Source organism: Carcharhinus amblyrhynchos, unplaced genomic scaffold, assembly GCF_965287045.1.
Source record: "Carcharhinus amblyrhynchos unplaced genomic scaffold, sCarAmb.v2.hapA chromosome_186, whole genome shotgun sequence".
NCBI lineage: Eukaryota > Metazoa > Chordata > Chondrichthyes > Carcharhiniformes > Carcharhinidae > Carcharhinus > Carcharhinus amblyrhynchos.
The window spans coordinates 255,481-273,127 of record NW_027649926.1 but is presented as its reverse complement, the minus strand read 5'-3'; the positions used below and the strand labels follow the sequence as shown (position 1 = coordinate 273,127).

General features: G+C 43.6%; 1 protein-coding gene across 8 annotated transcripts in view; it reads right to left on the bottom strand.

The window, feature by feature from the left end:
- sacs2 (sacsin molecular chaperone 2) overlaps nt 1-17,647 on the bottom strand; it is a 122,839-nt gene that overhangs the window by 41,641 nt on the left and 63,551 nt on the right. For 6 of the 8 annotated variants that reach the window (XM_080183216.1, XM_080183218.1, XM_080183215.1 and 3 more), the window contains 2 exons: nt 11,933-12,022; nt 1,762-1,849 (listed from right to left, as the gene is read on the bottom strand). In XM_080183216.1, coding sequence (XP_080039342.1) covers nt 1,762-1,849; nt 11,933-12,022 — 178 coding nt within the window. Of the gene's footprint in view, nt 1-358; nt 427-1,761; nt 1,852-11,932; nt 12,025-17,647 lie in introns of those variants that run through there. The other 2 variants (XM_080183220.1, XM_080183221.1) reach the window with 2 other exon arrangements.

Sequence of the window (17,647 nt, the reverse complement as noted above, 5' to 3'; positions counted from 1 at the left end):
AGATCTTGTTGCATTTGAACCTATACTGTTTCAGTATCTGATGAGTCGCGAATGGTACTGAACATTGTGCAATCATCGGCAAACATCCCCATTTCTGATCTTATGATGGAAGGAAGGTCATTGATGAAGCAGCTGAAGATTATTGGGCCTAGGATACTACCCTGAGGGACTCTTGCAGAGATGTCCCGGAGCTGAGATGACTGACCCTCCACAACCATCTTCCTATGTACCAGGTATGACTCCAACCAGCAGAGAGCTTGTCCTCTGATACCCATTGATTCCAGTTTTGCTAGGACTCCTCGATGCCACACTCAGTTGAATGCAGCCTTGATATCAAGGGCTGTCACTCTCACCTTACCTCTGGAATTCAGCTCTTTCATCCATGTGTTTAATCAAGACTGTAATGAAGTCAGGAGCTGAGTGACCCTGGCAAAACAAAAACTGGGCGTCACTGTGCAGCACTCTTTATTGAATGCTTTTTGGAAATCCATATGCATTACATTTACTGGTTCACCTTTATCCACCCTACTAATTACATCCACAAAAGAAATTTGTCAAAAATTATTGCCCTTTCGTTAAACCATGTTGACTTTGTCTGATCATCCTCTGATTTTCTGAGACTTCCTTCACAATAGTTTCCCAATGACTGATGACATGCTGACTGGCCTTACAGCCCCTGCTTTCTCTCTCTCTCTCCTTTTTGAATAACAGTGTTACATTTGCTAACTTCCCATCTGCTTAGATGGTTTTCAAATCTAAAGCCAGAATTTTACACTCCCCATGGTGAGTTCTGGAGTGGCAGCGGTGAGTGTATAAAATTGCACAGACGGGATTCCCTCCAGGATCTCACCCACCCGGCCTAGTTGCATTTTCATGTTGGGGTAGACAGGGCCTTGGGCAGGAAAATCACCCTTTCCCCAATAAAGGCCCTTAAATAGCTCCTCTGACTCAGAAATTGCCCCCCCCCCACCCCACCTCCCGCATCACCCTCCAGAGCATCCCCTACATTCCTGCCCCAGGGATCTCCAGGATTTACCCCAAGTATAGTTCCAGTGCTTAGACTGAGGCAGAGTGCTGTAGCATCTATTCTGCCTGATGCAATACTGTGCCTGGATGGGCTGGCCAATCAGATCGGCTAACAGCTCTCCAAAGCAGGTTATGCAAAGGCAGACAGAAATCCTGCCTACTGCCAATCAACAATCAATTAGGCATGAAATGATAGCGGGCCTGTCAAGAGTCAGCGGGGATAGGTTACACATCAACTCTCAGGGTGGTGAATGCAATTGAGACCTTGGGAAATTTACAGAGAGAAAAACTATTCTCGCTGACAGAATGAAGAACCAGAGGACATCAATTTAAGGTGATTGGTAAAAGAATCAGAAGCGAGATGAGGAATCATTTTGGAGCAAGTGGTTGAGGTGTGAAATGCATGCTTGAGCAGACAGATTCCATTGTGGCTTTTGAAAGGAAATTGGGTAATTATCCTAAGAAGAAAACCTTGCAGAACTATAGTGAAAAGATAGGGAAGTGGCACTTGTAGAGCCAACACTGACACGATAAGCCAAATAGCCTCCTTCCTTGTTGTAACCATTCCATGCTGCTCTAGTTTTCAATTAATTTATAATGCTATTATTGAAATTGAAATGATAAAGGAAATTTAACAAAAAATTATTTCAAGAGAATGACTCCAACTGAAAGATTCAAATTCCCCAGAAGTTGATAACATGTTCTGCTCAGTAATATTCCATGTTGAGCTTTTACCTTCAGAATCTGGCCCCCATCAGGGTATCTACGCAGTATCTCTTTTAGATAGTCAATAAATGGTGGAGTAGTTGCACCAAATTTCTTCCTACATAAATGAAAAATAATCTATGAAATGAAATTCAATTTCTAATTGTATAATTGTTTCATTCTGTTATTGCTGCACCCAATTACTTTCTGTTTTTGAATGCTATGATATTCCATAGCCTTAGTCCAGAGCCATACAATATGTATATACACCAGGCCCAACCTGGCAAGTAAGATCATCTGAACATGTCAACTCAAGACCGCACAGACAAATTTCTTGAGAAGCCTAACTTGAAATGGACTAGCTTCAACCATAATCAATGTTATTTTCTAAACAAATTTTTGTACTTTTCAGTTCAGATGTGTGCATAAGAAGAAATGGGAGAATCAAACAAGAACAGCCAAATAAAAAGTTAGTTAAATAAAATACAATTAAGATGGCAGGGCAGTTAGCATCTGTAGCATTTGGGAGCCATAGACACCAATGTGATGCACACCTAAACCATCTGCACTAAGTGCCTTCACTGCAAGGTACTTCAGTTCCTAGATGATGAGCTGGAATCCCAGCATGGGATACTGCAATGTACTAAGTAGGGAGAATATTATCTAGACATTTTTTTCCAGGAGGCAATTACCTCGGATTTGGTCGATTGTTAGAGACAGGAAGGTGTGACTACAAGTGAGGCAGATATGGGGATTCAGAGGGTAGCAGTGGAGGATTCTCAGCTCTTGTGTTTCCCCATTCTATCAAGACTAGACAGGGTAGATGCAGGAAGGATGTTCCTGATGGTGAGGGGGCCAGAACCTGGGGTCATAGTCTAAAGGTACAGGGTAAATCTTTTAGGATTGAGAGAAGAAATTTCTTCATTCAGACAGCAGTAAGCCTGTGGAATTTGCTACCACAGAAAGCAGTGGAGGCCAAAACATTGAATGTTTTCAAGGAGTTAGATTTAGCTCTTGGGCAAAGGGGATCAGGCTATTGAGTTGGGTGATCAGCCATGATCATAACAAATGGAGCAAACACAAAGATTCTTCCCTAGGCAGTACGTTTGTAAATCAGATGGGTTTCACGACAATCGCAATAGTTTCATGATCACCATTACTAACACTAGCTTTATGTTAATTTATTCATTAATTTATTAATTGAACTTAAATTCCACCGGTCAGTAGATTTAGTACTGTGGAATGAAACAGGGTTAATTAGTAATGTTATTGTAAAAAATCTACTGTGGATGGTAGAAGTCTTGCGTTTGGAAGATGCCTTTGAAGGAGCCTCTGTGAATTGTTACACTGCATCTTGTAGAGGGTGTACACAACTGCCACTGCTCATTGGTGGTGGAGGGATTGAATATTTATAGATGGGTTGCAAATCAACTGAATTGCTTTGCAACGGCACCATAATGCCATTCAATTCAATGTTAAATTTGGAAGTGACATAATCACAAACAATAATCTGAAAATTAAAGCTAATTACGTGGGGAGAATTGGCTAGATTTAGAAAAGGTTTGATTAGGTTGACTCAATTAAGCTCTTGACCGTGTTGAAACACATTGGAGAGATTGATGACCCATTAGAGATCTGTACACGGGACAATTATCAACATGTGGAACAGCCAACAGGGAATCTGAACCATGTGTAATTGGAAGAGGAGTTTGACAAAGATGTTTATCATCAGACCTCTTAGATAAAGAAATAGTGCTTGGAGAGACAGAAAGTGATGTTAAGATTGGTAGATGAATGATAACATCAGTTAGATTTGTATATGGCTTGTAGTAAGCACAGGAGGATTACACAAACCAAGAGTTGACTAATGGCAGAAAGATAGTGATACGGGTAATGATAATCAGAAGGTGATAGGAAGGGACAGAACTTACAAACATGAGATTGCATCAACAAAAAGGGTTAGAATAAGAACAAATGGTAAAAAGACAGAATTAAAAGATTTGTTATCTGAATGCACAAAGCAATTATCAAAACAAATAGAACAAAGAAAATTACAGCATAGCAATTACAACCTTCAGCCCTCCAAGTCTGCACCAGCCATGCTACCTGTCTGAACTAAAACCCTTAACTCTTCTGGAGGGAGCACATCCCTCCATTCCCATCCTATTCATGTATTTGTCCAGATGCCCTTTAAAAGTCACTATCATATCTGTTTCCATCATCTCTCCCGGCAGCAAGTTCCAGGCACCCACCACCCTCTGTGTAAAAAACCTGCCTCGTATACATCCTTTAAACCTTGCCCCGCACACCTTAAATCTGTGCCCCTAGTAATTAACTCTTCCACCCGGGAAAAAAATTTCTGACTATCCACTCTGTCCATGCCCCTCATAATCTTGCAGACTTTATCAGGTCACCCCTCAACCTCTGTCATTAGTGAGAACATAAGAACATAAGAACATAAGAAATAGGAGCAGAAGTAGGCCATCTGGCCCTTCGAGCCTGCCCCGCCATTCAATAAGATCATGGCTGATCTGTCGTGGCTCAGTTCCACTTTCCCGCCCTCTCCCCATAACCCTTAATCCCTTCTCTTATCAAAAACCCATCAACCCGCTTCTTAAAAATATTTAGCGAGGCAGCCTCCACCACTTCAACGGGCAGAGAATTCCAGAGATTCACCACCCTTTGAGTGAAGAAGTTCCTCCTCAACTCCGTTCTGAACCGCCCCCCCTTTATCTTGAGGCTGTGCCCCCTAGTCCTACTGTCTTTTTTGAGCGGGAAGAGTCTTTCCACCTCTATCCTATCCATCCCATTCATCATCTTATACGTCTCAATGAGATCTCCCCTCATTCTTCTAAACTCTAACGAGTACAAGCCTAGTTTATTCAGCCTCTCCTCATAGCTCAACCCCCTCAACTCCGGTATCAGCCTAGTAAACCTCCTCTGCACTCCCTCCAAGGCCAAAATATCCTTGCGCAGGTGCGGCGCCCAAAACTGCACACAGTACTCCAGCTGCGGCCTCACCAATGCCCTATACAGCTGCAGCAAGACCTCCCTACTTTTATATTCAATCCCCCTCGCTATGAAGGCCAGCATCCCATTCGCCTTCCTGACCACCTGCTGCACCTGCACGCTGGGTTTTTGCGACTCATGCACAAGGACCCCGAGGTCCCTCTGCACCGTCGCCTGCTGCAGTTTTTCGCCACGTAAGTAATAGTCCTTCCTACCATTCTTCCTACCAAAGTGGACCACCTCACACTTGCCAACATTAAATTCCATTTGCCATTTCCTGGCCCATTCGCCCAGCCTATCTAGATCCTTCTGCAGACTCTCCACACCCTCCGCACAATTTGCCTTTCCCCCAATCTTGGTGTCATCAGCAAATTTCGACACCCTACACTCGGTTCCCTCCTCCAGATCATCTATATAAATGGTAAATAGCTGAGGCCCCAGCACCGACCCCTGGGGCACCCCACTAGTCACCAACCGCCAATCCGAATAGCACCCATTGACCCCCACTCTCTGCCTCCTATTTGACAACCAATCCTCTATCCACGCTAACACCCTACCCCCAACTCCATGTCCGCTGACCTTCTGCAGTAACCTCTTGTGAGGTACCTTATCAAACGCCTTCTGAAAATCCAGAAAGACCACATCCACCGGCTCTCCTCTATCCACCGCCCTAGACACATCCTCATAGAACTCCAGTAAATTTGTCAGACACGACTTCCCTTTAATGAAACCGTGTTGCGTCTGCCCTATCAAGCAATTCCCTTCAAGATGCCTCGCAATTTCCTCCTTAATGACGGATTCTAACATTTTACCTACCACAGACGTTAAACTAACCGGCCTATAATTCCCCGCCTTTTGCCTGGCACCCTTCTTAAACAACGGCGTAACATTAGCCGTTTTCCAATCCTCCGGCACTTCCCCGGAATCCAGCGACGTCTGGAAAATAACCACCAAGGCATCCACTATCACCTCCGCCATTTCTTTCAGAACCCTCGGATGCATTCCATCCGGTCCTGGGGACTTGTCCACAATCAGCCCCTCCAGTCTGTTGCGCACCACCTCTCTAGTAACAGTAATGTCATTAAGACCCTCCAGTCCTACCACCTTTCCATCGCTAACACCCGGCAAATTATTCACGTCCTCCTCCGTGAAGACAGAAACAAAAAAGTTATTCAAGACCTTAGCCATATCCCCATCCCCTACCACTAGGTCCCCTTTCTCATCCGCTAAGGGACCAACGTTCACCCTAGCCAGCCTCTTCCTTTTTATATATTTATAAAAACTCTTGCTATCCTTTTTTATATTAAGCGCTAGCCCAGCTTCATAGCTTCTTCTACCCTCCTTTATCAACTTTTTTGTCAATCTTTGTTGACATTTAAACCTCTCCCAATCCTCTTCTCGCCCACTGCTCTTAGCTACTCTAAATTCCTCCGCTTTTAATTTAACACTTTCCTTCACCTCCTTCGTTATCCACGGCTTATTACCTCTCTTCCTACTGTCCTTTTTAACCATCGGAATAAATTTCTGCTGAGCACCAAGAAAGATCTCCTTAAAGATCCTCCACTGCTCCTCAGCAGACCTACCTTCCAACGCGCTCCCCCAGTCCACATTCGCCAATTCTTCTCTCATCCTACCATACTCCCCTCTATTCAAACAAAGGACACGTGTCCGGGAACCCACTTTCTCCTCCTCCATCTGCAACAGAAACTCCACCATACAATGATCACTCTCTCCAAGAGGATCCTTCACCTCAAGGTCCCTAATTCTACCCGCCTCATTACATAGCACCAGATCCAAGATAGCTCGCTCCCTCGTCGGCTCCAACACACACTGTTCCAGGAAACTATCCCGGCAGCATTCCAAGAACTCCTCCTCGAGCCCACCTCGTCCAACATGGGTCGACCAATCAATATGCAGATTGAAATCCCCCATAACTACTGCCGTCCCATTCCTGCACGCCGCACTTATTTGCGCGTTAACAGCCCGCCCCACCTCCAGATCATTATTCGGGGGCCTATAGACGACACCCACCAGCGTCTTCCTCCCTTTGCTGTTCCTAATCTCCACCCACAACGATTCCACTTTCTGCTCTTTGGCTCCGATATCATCCCTTGCTACCACCTTGATGCTGTCCTTAATCAGCAGAGCTACGCCACCCCCTCTTTCCTCCTGCCTATCCTTCCTAAACACTTGATAGCCCTGTACATTCATCTCCCAGTCCCTGTCACCTTGCAGCCACGTCTCTGTAATGGCCACCAGATCGTATCCATTTGTGTCGATCTGCGCCACCAGCTCATCCACTTTATTCCGAATGCTTCGTGCATTCAGATAAAGCGCTTTCATCCCAGCCTTCTTCTGGACCCTATTTGCCGTAACGCCACCACTTGGGACATCCTCAGCCTCTTCCCTTACCTGTACCCTATCCTTAACTGTAGACCTCCTAACATCACCTACCCTCACACCCTCCCCCCCCCTAATTAGTTTAAAGCCCTGTCTACAGTCCTCTTTACTCGATTCGCCAGCACTCTGGTCCCAGCACGATTCAGACCAACCCCATCCCGCCCGAACAAGTCCCACCTACCCCAATACTGGTGCCAATGCCCCATAAATTCGAACCCATTCCTCCCACACCAATCTCTGAGCCACCCATTCACTTCCTTTATCCTGTCAACCCTACGCCCGTCTGCACTCGGTTCAGGCAGTAGCCCAGAGAAGACCACCTTGTCGGTTCTACTTTTTAATTCCATTCCCAGCTTCTCATACTCCCTCCCCAGATCCTCAGTCCGCACTTTGCCTACGTCGCTGGCACCCACATGTACCACCACAACTGGGTTCTCACCCTCCCACTCCAGATTCCTCTGCAGCCCAGCTGCGACATCCTGTACCCGAGCACCAGGCAGACAACACACCCTTCTGTGCACTTTGTCATTGTGACAAAGGACAGTGTCAATACCCTTCACCCCACTATCCCCAATCACTACTACGTTCCTTTTCCCCTTCTCTTTGCCTATGTCCTGCTGCATCACTGTACCGTGTGCAGTTTGCTCACCAACCTCACCTGCCTCGTCCTCTTCCAGAGTGGAAGCAAGAACCTCAAACCTGTTATGCAGATTAAGAGGCTGAGGCCTCCGCTCCTCACCCCCCTTCCTCCTCCCAGCAGCCCCCTTTTGTTCCTGACCCTTAGATTTAGACAGTCTAGAGGGGGTGGATGTCACTTGCACCCCATTGACAATGACACCCTCTCTCCCCCTGATGAGCCTCAGTGTCTGTAGCTCAGAGGCCAACAAACCAAGTTTCTCCAAACTCTCCTAACAGCTAATACCCTCCATACCAGGCAACATTCTGGCAAATCTTTTCTGTATCCTCTCCAAAGCCTCCACATCGTTCTGGTAGTGTGGCGACCAGAATTGAACGTTATATTCCAAGTGCGGTGTAACTAAAGTTCGATAAAGCTGCAACTTGACTTGCCAATTTTTAAACTCAGTGCCCAGCCATATGCCTTCTTCACTACCTTCTTCACCTGCATTGCCACTTTCAGTGACCTGTGTACTTGTACACCTAGGTCCCTCTGTCTATCAATACTCTTCAGGGTTCTGCTGTTTATGTATATTTCCCTTCCATAATGTATTACCTCACATTTATCTGGACTAAACTCCATCTGCCATCTCTCTGCCTTAGTCTTCAACCGATCTTTTTCTTTCTCCAACAGTCCTCATTGCTATCCGCAATTCCACCAACCTTTGTGCTGACTGCGAACTTACTAATCAAACCAGTTACATTTTCTTTCAAATTATTTAAATATATTACTAATAGCAAAGGTCCCAGTACTCATCCCTGAGGAACGCCACTTGCCATTGTGCTCCATTCAGAAACGCACCCTTCCACTGTTACCCTCTTGTCTTCTAATATCGAGTCTATTCTGTATCCACCTTGCCAGCTCACCTCTGATCCCATGCGAATTCACCTTCTGCACCAGTCTGCCATGAGGGACTTTGTCAAAGGCCTTACTGAAGTCCATGCAGACAATCTCCACTGCCTTACGCTCATTAATCATTTTTGTCACTTCCTTGAAAAACTCGATCAAGTTAGTAAGGCATGACCTTCCCTTCACAAAACCATGTTGCCTCTTGGTAATACGTCCATTTGTTTCCAAATGGGAGTAAATCATGTCTCGAAGAATCAACTCCAATAATTTCCCTACCACTGACATAAGGCTCACCGGCCTGTAATTACCTGGATTATTCTCGCTACCCTTCTTAAACAAAGAACAACACTGACTATTCTCCAATCCTCTGGGACCTCCCCTGTAGCCGATGGCGGTACAGAGATTCTTCTCAAGGCCCCAGCAACTTGCTCCCTTGTCTGTCTCAGCATTCTGGGGTATATCCCATCAGATGAATGAATTAAACAAATGTAACTAAATAGGTTATGATCCCATTGCAGGGACGTAATTTCCAGGCAACCAAAGTTGGGAGCTGAACTTTGGGAGGGGGTGGGATAGGGCAAAGGTGACAGAAACTTGCCGTTGCAAAAAGTAAGTCTGGATTAGAACTGAAAGTAGGGTCGCTCTGCTAATAAAAGACGACATCACTACTGTAGTGAGAAATGATTGTGGCAGCGGAAAATAAAGTCCCACAGTCCAATGGTGTGTGAGTGTGTGTGTGTGTTAGGTAGATTGGCCATGCTAAATTGCCCCTTGGTATCAGGGGCTCGAGCTAGGATAAATGCATGGGGTTATGGTGATAGGGCCTGGGTGGGATTGTGGTTGATGCGGACTCAATGGCTGAATGATCTCCTTCTGCATTGTAGGGATTCTATGATTCATCCCTCTATCATTGGTGCCCTTCAGATTCCTTGTTCCTAACATTTGGAATTTCCTCCCAAACCCTCTCCATTCAGTCTTGTTTTTAAAACACGTACTGTGGTGAGCATTGCTGCCTCACAGTGCCAGGGACCCGGATTCAATTCTGATCTCGGGTGAGTGTCTACGCAGAGTTATCACCTTCTCCCCGTGTCTGAATGGACTTCCTCTGGGTGCTCTGGTTTCCTCCTACAATCCACCGGGTGCAGGTTAGGTGGATTGGCCATGATAAATTGCCTTAGTGTCCAAAGTTGTTTAGGTTAGATGGATTAGCCATGGTAAATGTGTGGGGGAGTGGATCTGGATAGGATGCTCCGTCAGGGAGTCAGTGCAGACTACTTGGGCTTAATAACCTCCTTTTGCACTGTAGGATTCTATGTTACAAATTCAAAAACAGAAAATGCTGGAAAATCTTGGCAGGTGTAAGATCATCTGTGGAGAGAGAATAGAGCCAACATTTTGAGTCTAGATGATCCTTTGTTAGTGATGAAACACTGTGAGCCATCAAAAGCAGCAGAAGTGGATTCAACCACAACCTATAACCTCATGGTTTGCGATCTTCCTCACTTTAATCATTATCATCTAGCCTCAGCCCAACCCTTGTTTCATGGGGGTATAGGAGAACATGAATAGTACGAGGCATACCTAAAAATGAGGTGCCAAGCTGATGAAGCAATAACACAGGACTACATACACACTAAATAGCAGAGGCTAGAAATAGTGCTAAACAGTCCCACAGCCACTGAATTGAATCAAAACCCTGCAGTCGTGCACCATCCAGCCTGTAAACAACTAATCAGAAAGGAAGCATTCACTAACATCCCCATTCTCAATGATGGCAGGAGAGTCCAGTACATTGGTGCAAAGCACAAGGCTTTAGCAATTGTGGCCATCTTCAGCCAGAAATGACAAGTTGATGATTCATCTTGACCTCCTCCTGAGGGCCCCACATCAAAAATGTTAGTCTTGAGCCAATTCAATTCACTCTATGTGATGTCCAGAACATACTGGACAAATCAATGGCTGTGAGCTCTGACAACATCCAAGCTCTAATACTGAAGACTTGTGCTCCAGAACTAGCTCCAGCCAAACTGCTCCAGCATAGCTAAACACTGGCATCGACAATGTGGAAAATTGTCCAGATATGTCCAATCAAAAAAAAGCAAGACAAATCTGGCCAATTGATGTACCAAACTATTCTCAATCATCAGCAAAGTGATGGAAGGTGTAATCTACAATGTTTTTCAAATGGCACTAATGGTTATTCAGCTCCAAACTTCATTCGAGCCTTGGTCCAAATGTGGACAAAAAAGCTGAATTCAAGAAGTGACGCAGAGTGACTACCCTTGATATCAAGATAGCATTTGACCATATGGAGCATCAGGAAGCACTAGCAAAATTTGAAGTAAACGGAAATCAGAAGAAAAACACACCACTGGCTGGAATCGTACCTGACAAATGGAAGGTTGTGGATATTAAAAGTCAATCATCATAGTCCCAATACACTGCTGCATGGGTTCGTCAGGATAATGTCCTAGACTCAACTGCCTTTATCAATGATTTCCTTTCATCATAAGATTAGGAGTGGGGATGTTTACTGATGATCGCAGTGTTCAATGATATATATAGTGAAACAATCTATGCCTGCCTGCAGCAAGATCCGGACAAGTTTTAGAAAAATATGAAGGATGAAGCATCTGTGACTAACTAAAGGAGTTTAGGATGGTACCAATTCAAAAGAAATGCTGCAAAGGTTAGTGATCAGCCTGAGTTTGGAAAAATTATAACAACTAGTAAAATTTGACTCAACAAAGAGAGGAAACTAGATTGAGTGTAAACTAGCAAGTAATATTAAAATAGAAAGCAAGAGCTTTCACAAATATGTAAAAAGGAAGAAAAGCCAAAGTAAATGTTGGTATTGCAGAGGTGAAACTGATGAATGAATACCAGGAATGCAGGGAATTGCAGACACTTCAAATTTTGCATGTATTTTGCATGTCTTCATGGTAAAAGACAATAAAAATATTCCAATAATAGTAGAAAATCCAGAGTAGAAACTTAAAGCAATTATCACTAGAAAAAGAATACTAGGTAAAGTATTGGAACTAATAGCTATCAACTCAACTAGACCTGATGGCTTGAATTCTAATGTTTTAACTGAAATGGCCGTATGATGCATTAGTTGTATTCTTCCTGGTTAAACTTATCTTCAAACATTGACCAGATTCAACAAAATGAGGCTACGGTTGTTGAATGTCACAGGAAAATATTGGTGCTACCCTCTCAACATTATTGCTGCATCAACACAGTACTACTCTTTCGGTACCATACCTTGTTTTCTTGTTACTGCTACTGAAACTGCCACCTGCTTGTCTTTCACAATGCAGTAAAGAAGCCATCATAAGAGATGCTGCTGCACACCTAAATAAAAGTAAAAAATACACATGGAATATTCAAGTCAAAAAGAAATATTTTCATGTTCACGAATGTGCATCCCAATAACCAGTTTTCAGAGGTAAAAAAACATGTATTTAGTGCTGCACCTTATTTCACCACTCCACCATAATTCTTGTCACCTGAAGACAATCCCATACATTAATACATGCATTTAATGGACGCACTTCAAAAACCTGATCACACTGCAGAAACTAACAGCATGTCTTGCAAACACTGGCAGCTTGTTTTAAAGTCTGATCAAGTCTGAAGGTGTTGACCTAAGCACCAAAAATTGCATTTGTCTTTGGCTGTGTTATGACACAGGATTAATCAATTATCTGATAGTGGTGGGATTCTGGTCACTGCAGACTTAATGGGCCGGATTCTAAGAGATTCTATGATTAACGTAAACTATCTACTTACATATTTAACATTAACCTTTTGTACTACAATCCCCAAGTCTCTGACTCTGATATACTCCTAACATCATGTTATATTGTGCCACTCTCCCCACTCCTATTCAAGTCTCTTTGTAATGCCTAAGTGCCCCTTCTCTGCAGCATCTTGAGTCTGAAGACTCTTGGGAAATAACCATTCTCTTGTAAATCAGTCAGTCATCCACCACAGATGTCCTTGCTGCTCACAGTATTGCATTAGGATTAAATTATTTGGAATATATACTGCAAGTAAACAGATGGGAATAGCTTTAGCACATTAAAAACATAAGAACATAAAAAATAGGAGCAGGTGTAGACCATTTAGCCCTTTGAGCCTGCCCCGCCATTCTTCATTTGCCTTTTATACTTTCTAATCTCATTTGTTGTTGATGGTAAAACTATCTTGATTATGAGATATAGACTTTATTTCATCAAAATTGATGTCTTCTTGCAAAGATTTTACAGCGTAATGCATGACAATGTGTCTGTTGTTGTTTTCCTTGCTCATATTTGTCCATTTGTTTCTTGGTGGATGCAAGCCATCCTTCCCGGTAAGGGAATTGCATCACCTGCAGTTTATGGGAAATCTTGCATCTTCTATTTTCAAGGTGGCTCTAATGCTCCTCCTCCCAAGTATTTGTTTCACTCTTTTCAAGACCTTGGAATAAAAACTGGATCACATACAAAGCTTCTGCACCTTTGCTTTTCTTTGTACAGAACTTCAGTAATCAACTGTCCCTTAATCTTCAGTGGAATGCCTCCTGGACCACAGACAGAACCATATGGTCAATGGCTGGAGGAAGTCCTGCTTTAGCCGCAAATTCTTCCTCCAATGTCCAGGTTGAAGTTTACTCTATGTTTGTGGATCATAATGTCTCTGCTCCAATAGCTCCCAAAAAAAACCTATCATTTCATCCAAGACCAGCACTTCATTTGTCATTTCAAAGCATCATAGCAGAATCCAAAGAACATAGACAACAGGCCTTTCGGCCCAAGTCTGTGCCAACACAGATGCCTCTCTAATCTAATATTTTCTTGCCTCTGTGTGGTCCATATCCCTATTTCCTGCCTATTCATGTATCTATCTAGTTGCCTCTTGAATCCCAACAGTCCACAAGGAGGCCATTTGGCCCATCAAGCCTGCACAGACCACAATTCCACCCAGGCCCTATCTCCATGCATTCACCTTAGCTAGTCCCCCGCCATTAAGGGGCAAATTTACATGGTGAATAAACCTAACCCACACATCTTCGGAGTGGTTTCATCTTCAGCTCTCTCAAACCCCCAACCCTCACTTCCCAATCCATCCCTCACCCCCAATCCATCCCTCACTCCCAATCCATCCCTCACCCTGCACTCCCACCCTCAACCCCAATCCATCCCTCACCCTGCACACCCCCACCCTCACCTCAATCCACCTCCCACCCTCACCCCAATCCATTCCTCATCCTACATCCTCATCCCCCATCCACCCCTCAACGCCCACTTCCACGTCCACACCCCACTAAGCCATATTTTACCCCATATTTGACTTCAGTGTCTTTCAGAAAGCGGACGGTACATAAGGGTAACTCGCTGGCCTGATTAAGTATTTCGATCATTGTGACATAACCCGAACTCTAAGGTCTGCAAATGTAATGGGCACCTTTGCCGGGACCATTGCTGCGTTCACACATCCCGCAAGCGGCAACCGTTTGCCACCGCGTGCCCGCCCACTCCGACCGTTAGTATTTAAAGTCGCATGGGGGAGGGATCAAGGGAACGAGGTCATGGAGGGGCGGGGCCCTTCCACGACAAGCCCCGCCCACCCTTGCCGCCCCTCCCCCCTCTCCAGGATCCTCCCAATCCCGCCGCAGATTACAGCCTCGAGCGCCGAAACCACGCCCACCGTTACCCTGACCACCTTGGCCGCGCCCATCCTACCACATGCCCCGCCCCCAGCTCCTCCCCGCGCTGACCGTTAGTATTTGAAAGGTAAATTGTTCACCTGTGTCCCACAGAGGGCGAGCTGACACTTAAGGTGAGATGGTTCGGGAGGAGGAGGTGGTGGATTTACCAATTACAATCTCACCAAAGGTTTATTTTAACTCCAGAAATTTTTTTTTGTCCTGAACTCTGATGCAATGAATCCCCGGGGTTGAACATTGGCCACAGAATGAAGTTGACCTGAGGGATATTGCTTTGCCTCAATGCCTTGAGTAATCCAGATTGTTTGTGGATTGTGATACCAGACGGCATATTCTCCCATGAAAGCTCTCCCCGAGGATGGAGAAACCAATATTGGGCTTTAGGATGTCACAAACCTCCCCCAGATTGTTGGAAAAGTTAGATCTAGACCCACCAAAACAAAACTGCATGTTTGGTTCTTTACTGGCTTGAATTCCTTCCTGTCACATAGAGAAATTATTTTGGCTTATCAGGGGACAGACTGATCTATATGGACACTGTGAACAATGTGATTATATTACTTAATTTTCAGTTTATATGCAACTCAATAGTTTAATATTCTCATGTAGTAAATATAAAGTGTTATTCTCTACCAAAACATCACACATTCCTAAGCAACAAACAGGGAGAAAGCTGTAAACTTACACAGGATTTCAGTTACTGTTCCCGTGTTCTCATCTTTAAACTGTTAGATGGATGCAGTGTGAAACAGAAGATTTGTTTAGAATTACTCTCATTACATTACAAAGTACCATCTATATTAAATTTAATGGGACCAACAGTTTAATTGTTTTGCCAAAAAGATTAACAGTGAGTGAAAGAAATTTATGTCAATGTTAGCAGATAAAGAAAGGAAAATTCTTGTGAACTTGCCTTTACTTGAGGCATACAATGTAGGAACAGAAACTAGCTCCAGGCTTTTAATCAAATGGCAGAGTTTCAGTCATTTTTGCTCGTTTTTTAGTTCTCACAAAAGGTTCTTCTCAAGTTGCTAACTTGCTTGTTCGATCTGCTGATGTTTATTGACTTAGTGAGTGCAGCATTTGAGTGCAATATTACTGAAAATATGTCCTCTTTCATTATTTGAAAGGATTACTTATACATTTGTGTCCAGCTTTGTTTTACAGGTTGGACAATTTGGAGGATTTCCTGATGGATCTATTCCTGGCCAAACTTGACCATGGGTGTCATAGAGGGTTGTGTTATGTGCAGGGATATTAGGTAGGATTTGACATTCTGGTTGTACTTGTATACACCATATGTGATGCCTAATGCCTCACTGAATGCAAAATGAAATTCTTGCTTGACTTCCTCCATTTATTATTTAATATGGTTAATTTTGCTGTTTTTTAAATTAGAACTACCTCGTGTGGTAATTCTAATGAAAATAAATTAGGAAATCTCTCTGTGTTATTCCCTGGGGGACCCTTGTTGAATTCCAGTTGGTTTGGTCAATATCAGTCGTACATTTCTCCTAGCTTGTTAGAAATGAGACCCTTTCAAGTTAAACTGACATTTGCTATTGCCCTAAATATGTTGCCCAACATTTCCTTTCTGTGGATTACAACCATGGTGGAGAGGTTCAAGCATTCTATTGATCTCGAGAATGATGCTGTCGGGAGTCTTAAAGTCCTGGCAGGATCACTCATGATGTTAAGGTTGGAGGGGAGGAATCAGATTAAACAAGTCCTCAACAGTAGATCAGGCGGAAGATACTTATACGGTATCAATGACTGCCATGGTGAGAGCTCCTATGCTACCCTGGACACCATACTCTCCAATTTTCCTATGGAAGCTAAGATCATCCTCCTCGGGACTTCAACGCCAAGATTGGAAAGGACTTCCAATTCTTGAAAGAATTGGGAATTACAACTCCAATAGGGTTCTCCAGCTCACCAACTATGCAGAACTTCCTGGAGATATCCACGATCAAAGCACTGTCACATGATTGACTGTCATTGTCCGATTCCAAGACCAAAAGGAAACTGTTATCACCAAAGTGATGACCAGTGCAGATGACTACTGGACAGACCACAGGATCATCTGCTTCTCTCTGTCCATCAAATTCCATCAGAAGCAGCAGAAGATGAAGAAACAGCGCAGAAAAAAGATCAAGAGCCTGAATTCTGGAGGCAGCTACAGGTATTGTTCAGGCAAGCCCCAACCTCTGCATGTCACATTGTTCCAGATATGTTCTGGATTGGCACGTTTTCCCACTGATACCATGGAGAATCGGGAATGCGTGAAAGATACTGGCCAGACCAATAACAGGACGCACATCCATTTCACGCTGGTTCCCAGTGGGTTTCCTGATCTGCTATGGTGAACACCCAACAGAAGATTTTTGGACTCCCATCAAATTCTTCCCTGCCTGTCATTAAACCCACGGGCCATGAGAGAATTGTGCCTCATATCTCTAATGGCTAAACAGGGTTTTTACTGGGTTAAAGTTAGTGGCATACAAGCAAAAAGGCAACCAAAATTCCACAGTCCATTTCTTTTCTATTCAACATGCGCCCATGGAACCTTGTGTAATCAGCAACTTTACAGATAACTTGTTCTAAATTATTCACACATCAGAGTCCCAGAATAGATTTCTATGAAACATCACTAGCTACTGCTGCACATTTTCCATTCTCAATCCATTTAAACCTTTTGACAATTCTTCATGAGCCTTCACTTTGTCTGCTCGCCTCACTTAAGAGCTTCCTTGAGTCCCTTTTTAAAAGTTCATGTGACTGGATTACCCTTACCGACCAGCTCATTCCAACATTTAATGCAAGTAATTATTTAATACTTACAAAGATTAAAAGCAAAATCTTGCAAATGCTGGAATTGGAAACAAAAACAGAAAATGCTAGAAAATCTCAGCTAATGTCTTGAGTCTAGATGACCCTTCGTCACAAATGCTGTCAGACCTGCTGAAATTTTCCAGCATTTTCTGTTTTTACTTATAAAGATTAACTGGATCCTGGGCTCTTCATACATTCACATATGACACCCTAAGGAACACCCTTTAAAAAAGTTTATTAGTCCTAAGTAAAGCTTACATTAACACTGCAATGACTTTTTCCTATTATGTTATATGAACCAGCATGTAGTCACTTTGTGCCTTACTCGTTTTTTAAACCTTTTGTAACTATTCAATTCTCTATTTACATTAAGAAGTGATGAAAATACCATCTAAATTCTCATTAATATTACTTCCAGGTATTCTATCTGATTG